The sequence below is a fragment of the Epinephelus lanceolatus genome, chromosome 19 (genome assembly GCF_041903045.1).
Source record: "Epinephelus lanceolatus isolate andai-2023 chromosome 19, ASM4190304v1, whole genome shotgun sequence".
Classification (NCBI taxonomy): domain Eukaryota; kingdom Metazoa; phylum Chordata; class Actinopteri; order Perciformes; family Serranidae; genus Epinephelus; species Epinephelus lanceolatus.
The window spans coordinates 18864696-18875306 of NC_135752.1; the positions used below are offsets into that span (position 1 = coordinate 18864696).

General features: G+C 44.0%; 1 protein-coding gene across 4 annotated transcripts in view; it reads left to right on the plus strand.

The window, feature by feature from the left end:
• Positions 1-10182, plus strand: part of LOC117269538 (mediator of RNA polymerase II transcription subunit 13-like) — a 95925-nt gene extending 85743 nt beyond the window's left edge. For all 4 annotated transcript variants that reach the window (XM_033646594.2, XM_033646595.2, XM_033646596.2 and 1 more), the window contains exons 16-31: positions 173-351; positions 589-1517; positions 1761-1940; positions 2079-2308; positions 2423-2621; positions 2734-3022; positions 3105-3357; positions 3452-3640; positions 3754-3977; positions 4076-4218; positions 4770-4928; positions 5184-5348; positions 5658-5821; positions 7287-7451; positions 7665-7774; positions 9791-10182. In XM_033646594.2, the coding sequence (XP_033502485.1) occupies positions 173-351; positions 589-1517; positions 1761-1940; positions 2079-2308; positions 2423-2621; positions 2734-3022; positions 3105-3357; positions 3452-3640; positions 3754-3977; positions 4076-4218; positions 4770-4928; positions 5184-5348; positions 5658-5821; positions 7287-7451; positions 7665-7774; positions 9791-9923 (3711 nt within the window). In that variant the 3' untranslated portion in view covers positions 9924-10182. The remainder of the gene's footprint in view (positions 1-172; positions 352-588; positions 1518-1760; positions 1941-2078; positions 2309-2422; positions 2622-2733; positions 3023-3104; positions 3358-3451; positions 3641-3753; positions 3978-4075; positions 4219-4769; positions 4929-5183; positions 5349-5657; positions 5822-7286; positions 7452-7664; positions 7775-9790) is intronic.
• Positions 10183-10611: the final 429 nt, after the last annotated feature.

A 10611-nucleotide genomic window follows, 5' to 3' on the forward strand; every position in this document is an offset into this window, starting at 1 on the left:
TAGCATTATATGTAGCTGCTAACTTAAGTACCTTTATTCTTGCAACCTTGCGTGCACGCTTACTAGATGGATGTATCAAACCCATCTTGTATTTTCAGTGTAATGTGTCACCAAATGATAGACTCCCCCCTCTATACCTCTTACATTTTTCCATGATTTCTTTTCTATCCAGCCACAGATAGGCTCCTCCATGTTTGCTCCGCTCTCCTGCCTGCCCAGCCAGAGTCTACCACCACTTAAGATTCCTGAGCAATGCTACTATCGTCCATCCTGGGCCCTCATGCCCAAAATGGAGCATTTCCCAGCGGTCATGCATCCCCAGAATACTGGTTTCATCAGAGACGGATACACGTGAGTAGTCAGCTATGGCAGGCTTTTGTGACTGAGAGGTCATTAATGGTATTTGATAAATATGTGTTGTTGACTTTTTAGCCTCACTAGAAAGAGTGCTGTTTTCTAAGGATGCTCTGTTTGGGTGTAAGGAGCATGGTGGCCTTTAAGAGCTGCTGCTCAGACCTTTGAAGTAATATTGTTTGTTTGTCTATCTGACTGTTAGTTTTTGTTTCCTTCCTTGTGTTTGTTTTCCAGAAACATGCCCAGTGTCAACGCCCTCACAGACCAGGAGTACGGCCAGATGAGCGCCACCACTGCCTCTGTGAGCACTACAGCTGGCATCCTCCCATCTCCTGCCACTCCCCGCTTCTCTGTTCCCACTCCGCGAACCCCTCGCACACCACGAGGTATTAACGCTGCAAGCTCTGGGCAGGGTTCGGTGAAGCAGGATGGTACTGAGCTCAGCTCGCCGGTCTCCACGCCCTCCACCAGCCTGCCTCTTAGCTCTGTAGAGCCCCTAGCTCGGCCAGGACCTTCTCTGCCTGAGGTCCATAGCCTCTACGCTATCCTCCTGCTCTCTGACTCTGTCCTTAACGTCTTCAAGGATCGCAACTTTGACAGCTGCTGTATCTGTGCCTGCAATATGAATGTCAAAGGAGCAGATGTGGGGGTGTATATCCCTGATTCCACTTGTGAAGATCAGTACCGCTGTATGTGTGGCTTCAGTGCCATTGTGAACAGGCGGCTGGCCCATGGCACTGGCCTCTTCCTTGAGGACGAGCTGGATATTTACGGTCGGACTTCTGAGGTAGGCCGGGCGGCCGAGAGGAGGTTGGCTCTTTGCCGGCGTGACCCAACTATGGGTGATCCCAGGGCGAAGCGGCCACAGGACGCAGCCCCCGCCTGTCCGTCAGTCATGATCCTTCTGCAGGAGCACTGCTCCCAGCCTATTTCTTCCCTGGCATCACTGCATCTCCCCCTCAGCTGTTCTTGCCATGGCCGCAAGGGGGCGCTGCTTCAAAGCTGGATGTCTGAGAAGCAGTGGGCAGATGGGAGTGATGCCTGTGTGGACTGTTACAATGCCTTGGAACAGGGGCTGCAGTATGTGGATAACCCCACAGGAGGGAAAGTAGATGCAGCTGTTGTCAGAAGTACCGCCCTTCACTCCTGGCCTCACACAAATGGTAAGAAACATGATTTGGCTGCTAAAGAAGGGGTGTAAAATATACATGTATACTTACAGATCTTTGTTGAGAATATTATTTCTATGTATGTCTAGCTACCTCTGTGTTATCTAAACTACTGTATGTATTGATGTGTTTTATGTTTGTTTATTTGTTTCTTTGGTGTATAGAATCATGTTAACGTGTGCATCTGTTCATGTATCCTTTGTGTGTGTGTTTGTATGTGTCTGCCAATCTCCACAGTGGTGGACATGAACATGTTGTCGTCCCAGGATATGGTTCGTATGCTGCTGTCTCTGCAGCCTTTCCTGCAGGATGCTATCCAGAAGAAGAGAACAGGACGGACTTGGGAAAACATCCAGCATGTTCAGGGTCCTCTCACCTGGCAGCAGTTCCATAAGATGGCTGGGAGAGGCTCCTACGGTGATTCAATACATATTTGTTTTTATGCAGAAAACTAATTCTCTACCTCAGTATTATTTACTGTATGTTACCTGTAATGCTACAACTCTTCATTAGACTATAGCTAACTAAGCATGCTACTGTTTCTATTTGTTTAAGGTTCGGAAGAGTCACCAGAGCCCTTGCCGATCCCTACAGTGTTACTGGGCTATGATCGGGAGAGAGACTTCTTGGCATTGTCTCCCTTGGCGTTACCTTTTTGGGAGAAGTTGCTGTTGGAGCCGTATGGTGGGCAGCGGGATGTGGCATATGTGGTGCTGTGTCCCAGTAGCCCCTCTCTGCTGGCTGCAGCCCGGGCCTTCTTCCAGGAGCTCAGCGCTGTTTACGAGGTAAGAGATTGGATTCCAAATCAGGAGCGAAGTAGAATCTCAGCACATTGTGTAATATAATGTGATATGTGTTGCTAATGAGAGAATAAACAGTAGCTGTGTTTCTGTCTCCAGACGTGCCGCCTCGGGAAGCACCGTCCTCTGGCCAAGGTGTCCAGGGATGGCCTCGTGCGTGTAGGGGAAGAAGTGGAGCCAGAAAAGCTGGAGGAGTTGGACGTGGATCAGTGGGTGACTGGACCGTGGGCTGGACAGCAGCACACCGACAACCTCAGCAAACTGAAACTCTACGCTTACGCCTGCAAGCAGCAGCTTGGTGAGAATATTGAAGCAGACCAACCTGATATGAGCCAATAAAAATGCCATCCAGGCACTTCTGTTGCACTCTATTCAGCTTTTAAAATTTGTTTCTATTTTTCTTTTTTCAGCCCCCCAGCTGTCAGCCCTGCCTTTGGACAGCAGTCTTCTGTTGCCTCCCAAAGTCCAGCCTCCTTTAAACCCCACATCATCCTCCCAGCCTGCCTCTTCTGGGCAGCCTCAAGCTTGGGGCCCTGATGGTGAACAAGCCTCCGGGGCTGTCAGCTCAGCAAACGCTTCGACCCCGACTGCAACAGCCTCAAACCAGACGGGGGAGACAACCCAAGGAGCAGCCAGCGACTCTAAAGGGTCCTCCAGTGCCACACCACCAGCCAACACACCAGCAGAAAACCCTGAGCTGTAAGACCTGCATTACTGAGAAAATGACCTCATTCTTAGTACAATCATAATGCAACTTCTTTCTTCTCTTGCTGTCTTCCAGCACCGCTGAGCAGTCTAGAATCGGCATCCCCACTGTGGCCGACTCAATGGACAGCCTCGCCAACCCACCAGCCATTGTTATTTACATAGTGGATGCTTTTCTTAGCTCAAGTGGAGCGAGAAATGAAGGGGGAGAGGAAGAGGAGAGCGAGGAGGTGGAGGCCAGTAGCATTTGGCTGCTAGGGCTTCTTCGCTGCTACACTGAGATGCTACAGACTTTGCCTGAGACGATGAGACCTGCACTGGTGCTACAGGTTGGAAGACACTCAAATTTACACAGGACAGAATTCAACAGAATTCACTTGCTTTTGTTCTCACCATCTTTCCATTTTGACGCATCTTATGTAGGTGGTGCCGTGCCAGTATCTTCTCCAGCCGGCCAGTGGGGAGAGCCATTTCTATCTGCAACATCTGCGCTCCCTGGCCTTCTCTTGTTACTCCCAATGCAGACGTCTGCTGCCCCAGCAAACACACATCAAGTCCCTGACTGGCTTTGGACCAGTGTCCACTGTCAATTCTGTGCTTAAGAGTCCAGAGGTAGGCATGGAAATTAAGCAACTTTTGTCATATTATACACTGAATATAATAATAATATTCTCACTCACACCTATATTAATTCATTTTTCTTTCTTGAAATCTTCCTCCTTCAGCATCCCAGCCCACTGCAGCTGTACACTCCACCCTTCATCCTTGGTCCGACCCGTCCCAAGCAGCCAGAACAAGGAGAGATATGGGCGGAGATCCCTCCTAAATACAACGTGCTATTTGTTGGATACTGCTTATCGCATGACCAGCGCTGGATTCTGGTGTCCTGCACTGACCAGCAGGGGGAGCTCCTGGAGACCAACATTATCAACATAGATGTACCCAACAGGTGTGAATGCGGTGTTTATGGTCATACTTCTGTGCACAATTTTGAATTGTTCAGCTTTTGTTTGTATGAGATTATATGCTATTTATTTCTCACTTCAGAGCACGACGTCCTAAAGTTTCAGCCAGGAAGATGGGTCTACAGAAGCTGTGGGAATGGTGTATTGGCATCATCCAGATGACCTCACTGCCATGGAGGATTGTGATTGGTCGATTAGGCAGGCTGGGGCACGGGGAGCTAAAAGGTGGGTGATGTCTGTTCAGAAGGAATCGGGCTTGTCTTGATAAATAAATCTGTAGAGTACACGTTTGTTGCAAAATATGATTTTCTTTCTTCCATTCAAATGTGGATAAGATGTTACTTTATAATCAGCATAATCACTTTGTTTCCCAGAGAGCATTTACTGACAAACATATATGAGTGTATGCTAATTTGGAAACTCTACTTTAAGCAAAGACAAAGTAGTGAGTAGAGACATTCATTCAGCATTTTCTTCAGCTTCTCTGGCATTGGCTCTTTCCCTAATTTCCATTTATAGTAATCTACTGGGCATACACAGGTGCAAACACACACTTGTTTTAAATTGTTATATACATGTTTTATCATTTACTGTATTTTTTTATCCTTTTTTAAATGTCATTTTATTCATTTTCCCTCAAGAATTTTGTTAATAGAAAAAATCAGTTAGAGAATGATCTGCTAAAGTACTTTTCATATCTCTCTCCCTCTAAATACCCCTGCTTTTATCTTCTTCTCTCTCTCGCACATGCACCCCCCACCCTCTCTCTTAACTAGACTGGAGCTCACTCCTCGGGGAGCATTCCCTCCATTCAATAGGACGCCAGCTGAAGGATGCTTGTCGCATGTGTGGGATCTCAGCTGCCGACTCCCCCAGTATCCTCAGTGCCTGCCTGGTCGCCATGGAGCCACAGGGTTCCTTTGTGATCATGCCTGGTTAGTAGCCTGTTATAACATAACAATGATGATGTTTATAGTTATAGTGGTTATAATATCAGATATTGCAGTACACTGGAATTATTTAGTTTGAGTTTTTGTGTCAAAAATGACAGTAACAGTGACACAATATATTCATAAAAACACAGATAAGGTACAAAAACGTGCTTTAAAATATTGTTCAGAAAACCCTTTTTTTGCAGGAGGTAGTAGAAATAGTCTCATCACTGTTTCTGTGTTTCTCTGTGTACCCAGATGCAGTCACCATGGGCTCAGTGTTTGGCCGTAGCACCGCTCTGAACTTGCAGACCTCGCAGCTGAACACACCTCAGGATGCTTCCTGTACACACATTCTTGTCTTCCCAACGTCTGCCACCACCCAGCTGGCACCCAGCTCCTACCCTACCGAGGACAATAATGGTAGCAACTACTATACTCAACAGATAATTTAAGTCTTGAGATTTAGACTAAACCCTTGTTTAAAAATGGTATAGATATATTATTTTGTACCAGCAGGTGGCATCTTTGTGCTAGAACATGTCACCCCACAGTCACAAACGGCTTGTGTCCCCATATCTGTACTTTTTCATTTTGTCTTGTACCAAAGACATGCACCTTTGTTGGAATATTAACTAATTTAAACCATGCGAAATGACCCCAAATTGGACATCTGTTTTGCCAATTCCCAAAGTTAATCTTTCTTAATTTTCATCTCTATTTTTCCCTCAGATGACATGTTCGACCTGCCGTTTCCCGATGAACTGGAGAACGACATTGGCCACGACATGATGCTGATCACAGGGAACCTACACCCTTCCCCCAACACCTCTCCTGTGCCCTCGCCTGGCTCTCCGTCCGGGATGGGAATGGGATCACATTTCCAGCACACCAAGGTGAGTCATGGGCCAGAGGAAAGAAAACATCCCACAGTGGCTTGGGCTGTTGCACATGACACCCTTTTACAAAGGAATACAATGACCTACATGCCCTACACGTGAAAAGAGCATGGTTCTGTATTTACACTACTTACATGTAGACATTGTTTCTGAAGAAGGAATAAGGCTCAGATCCTGCACAGGAAGGAAGAGTACAGGGTGTGATCAGACCCGATTGACCTAACTTCACTGAGATCTTTCTGCTTGATCCAGCTGAGCAACCTTGATGTACCAAAACAATTCTGGAGAAAAAAAAGTTACATATGACCTTACGGATAGTTACTATAAGGTCACGTTCTATATAATGTGCATTTCAATTGCTATGTACAAGTGTTTATTACAGAATGGTTTTATTGTTACTATAATGCATACCTCTTCAGGTTAAGATTTGATTTTGTACGTCGAAGCATGGGAGCTTCATTTCGAACAATCAAACAAGGATCAGAATTATAGTTTTGCCAAGTATAATGGATGCAGAGGAATTTGTCTCGGAGGCACGGGAGATGAGATGTGTTGACAACCTATAGCACAGAACATTTTATTCACTACTGACAAACTGTGGGAACACTGTGCAGCAGAACAATAGCAATAGTAACTGTTATGCAAACTTTCAATAACTTGGACTTCATGGGGAAAAAAATGCTTACCACCTAAAGAAAGAGAAGATTTTTCCTTTGCAAATGGGACTGCTGGAGCTGTATAACTTCAACTATACTGCACTATAATGCAGTGTACTGTACATATGTTTTGATCTATTAGGATTCCATGCATTGCCTAGACATATCTGACTTGACATAAATTCTGGGGTCAAGCACTGCTCAAAAAACCAATAACCGAACCAAATAATAATCAGATTTAATATAACAATTAATGACCTACCATATATCTGCAGGAGATCTGACATATTTAAGTAAGGCACGGCATACAGTACATCAGGATGATCCCTGCATCACCCTGTTGGGGTCTATTTCACCATTATGACCACTGGCTGTACATTATCCCATTATCAAATCAATAATTTGTCACAAAATGTTGAGTTAAAAATGATTTTATTGATTTAAAAATTTGTTTTTTGCACCTGCTAAGCAGCTCTGGTCCAAAACCGTGTCTATAACAATGGTCTGTTTCACATAGAGCGGTCTGCTACTCAGAAATAATCACAATCGAATGTTCCACAAAGCAATGTAATAATAAATATTATTAACTTTTGCAACCAGTTTTGTCAGTACTCTCTCTATGATTTCATTCTTTGCTGTGAACATAACATGTTTTCATTCTTATTAAAAGAGGACAACCCACTCATGCCAGCACAAAGGCCCAGAATTATAAGATTCTCAGTAGATAGATGAATAAAATGGTTAAGATCACGGCCGAGGACTTGAAGGTTTGTAATTAATAACTTGCCTTCCCCCTGTGTGTACAGAGCCAGGGAGAGCGCTTGCTGTCCAGGGACAGTCCCCCCGAAGAGCTGAAACAGCAGCCGCTAGCTCTGGGCTACTATGTCTCCACTGCACAAGCAAATGGACTTCCTCACTGGTTCTGGGCCTCCTGCCCACAGGCTGAGAGCCAGTGTCCACTCTTCCTCAAGGTACTCAAAACACAGGAGAATACCAGTAAAGCTTATGTGAGATGGAAACATACAGAGATGGAAAGTGATGCTGATGAATTGATTAAAATAAGATTGTACTGAAATGCTTTTTAATTATGTGGTTAAACATTCAAGAGGCTGACAGCTGCTCACAGGAGTGTAGCCAGGCATGTTTCAACAATTGACATCGTGCTCTTTGTTTCTTCATGTCAGGCCTCCCTTCACCACCACATATCCATAGCCCAGTCAGATGAGCTGGTGTCAGAGAAGACTAAGAGGACCCCTCACCCCTTAGACTCAAAGACCACCTCTGATGTGCTCAGGTAAATATATAACACGTCATCCCTTTATATTTCATTATCATCTGCTGTAGTGGACTGTTAGTGAAAGCAGATACTGGAGGGTGAGTACAACACAGGATGAAACCTTCGTGGTCTGTGGCTAATAGCCTTAATCAAGTGGTTAATAAAAATCTGGGTTTAAATCATCTTATCATTAATTTTCACATTGTTAACAAACAATATATGTTTGCCATTGTAATATGTCTAGGAACAGGTAGGTGTGTAAAAGTTATTTGTTTATCAGTAAGAATGAACAGCTTACTATTTGCATTAGAACTGATAAGAAATGATAAGTGCTAGTTCCAGATAACATAATTATAATTATCATTATAATCATTATAATTGTCTTGATTAAATCTAAATATCTCATTGATGATTAATAATGACAAAGATAAATAAGATATTTTCAAGTGTCATTGTAGACCTGAGAAGAGAGGTAGTGGTGTGCTCAAGGACCGATTGTTATTGTCCAAAAACTCAAGAAAAAAATGCAGGTGCTCTTGAAGAAGAGGGCTCAAAATCTTACCAAAGACGAAAAACAAACTTCAGGCACTCTTGCATGGAGCAGGGAAAGAAAAAAGGTAGCTTAATTACTTCATTAAAAAGCCTTTATTTTATTATGGCTTGTACAAAGACACTTTAAAAAAACGACCGGTTTCGACCTCTTGGGTCTTCATCTGGGTTATAAATGGAGACATAATGTTCAAAGCAGGCCTATTTATAGGCTCAACTGGGAGTGTCAGGGTCCTGATTGGTAAGTGGACACAGGTGATAGAACTCAAGTCAAATTAACAATCAGAGCAGTGATAACAGACACTCCACTTCTGTTGAGGAAATACAGATGTACATTGTAGACCTATTTCCACCAAACACTGTCGGTATGGTACCTCTCAAACCAAAAGTAACCCTTCAGACATGGTACCTAGACCGTAGGTCCGCTTAGCGTTTTCACAGCAAACAGTACCCTTTCATATGTGGGCGGGGTTGTTGTCACTCACTGCTCAGTCCAGCATTCATTGTATTTCCTCCTTTATCAGTCTGCACCTTGTTTATTGTCCACAGAACAGTTTTGCACACTGACATTTTCAAAACAAAATAGAACAGGCTGCAGTGAGAGTTTCTCTCCATGGGGTATCTAAAAATAGCCGATCTGTGCATTTAGTCCTTCTAAGGCAAGCTCAGGGGTTAAGTGTTGCCATAGCCCACAGGAATGACGCTCCATGACGTTTTTCTTTTTTTCTCAGAGTGAGGATTAGAATACATGCAGTTCATATAATCTGGTTGAATATAATATATATTTTTAAACGCTTGAACATCCACTCATTACTAAAAGTCTGTGTCATCCAAGAGAGACAACAAAAATGAAAGTAATGCTCAAAGTTGTCACAGTGAAATTTAAGGTGTATTGATTGAGTCACGTTTTCAACTGATGCATTAAGTAACATTACAAGTAAGCGTTCCACCTTAAAAGTTGCCGGCAGTCAGCCCAGTGAATTAAATTATTGTTTCTTAGACTCCAGCTGCTGCGAGAGCCAGCAAAACATCCTTTAATTTTATAGTTACAGTTTACTAATAAAACTACATAAGCCTAAAAACCAGCAACAGCCCTAAGCAGAGTGACCGTCCACTATTGACAGGACAACAGACTGCAGTGTTCACAGCTCAACCTTTTAGTACCACATCTGTGTGCTAGGCACCCCAACAGAGGGGTGACCAGAAAATGGGGATGGAATGGAATGGTACCACTGGTAACATCCACACTTTTCACAGTGGAGATGGAAAAAAGCTTACCAAACTGAACTGTACCTTACCATACTACTCTGTGACAAGGGGGCTTATGTGCTACAACATTGTGATTTTTTTTTAACTAATATTTAATAAATAGTGAAATGCTTAGTTTACAGTATTATGATTAAGGAAGTCAAGATTTGTTAATTGGATATACCTTAAAGTTACAATTTCATATGAATGGTCACTGCTAATATATTTTTCACACAGGTTTGTATTGGAGCAGTACAACGCCCTCTCCTGGCTGACGTGCACCCCTGCCACCCAAGACCGCCAGTCCTGCCTGCCTGTCCACTTGGCCATACTGATCCAAATGTACAATGCCATCCTGAACATGCTTTAGCTGTGCAAGACTTCAAGGACAACTGTAGGGGACTGATGGTTACCTTCATTTCCTCTGTGCCTACGCTTCCTCCTTCTGGGCACCAGAGAGCACCAGAGCTCTTCGGTTGTTTCGGGTAGACGTGGATTTAATGGCCAAATAAAGGACAGAGTGAGTCAGACTCTCCCATTCCTGGAATGTAATGTTTAAGAAGAGTGAAACGCTCTGAACACTGACTTTAATTTTCACTCATTAACCGAGACACCCTGCAAACCCAGCACAGTTTGTGCCGTCACAACTGGTCCCGTGCCAGTTATGGTGCTTTCTGAGGGGGAGAACAGATGGATATATCCAACTATGCCCATTTTACTGACATATCGCATTGTTAACTTTCTCCTGATCAAAACAGCATTACGTCCCGCTCGGGCTGACACCTCTTAGTGGCATTTGAAGCGTCTGACATTTACAGAGAAGCTGTTTACGATTATCTTCACACCTTCACCTGTGAAAAGGGACGTCCATGCAGGGCCACACAACTCCATATTGTACAACCAGCAAAGTGGCATGACGACACAAACACATGGCTTTGTTACATCAATGATGTTTTTACATTTCTTTTGTATAGAACTGCACTGTTGAGCTTCTTTGGGACTTGCAGGCGGTCGATGAAACTTTTACCTTTACTCTGAAAGGGGGTCCTCATTCACTC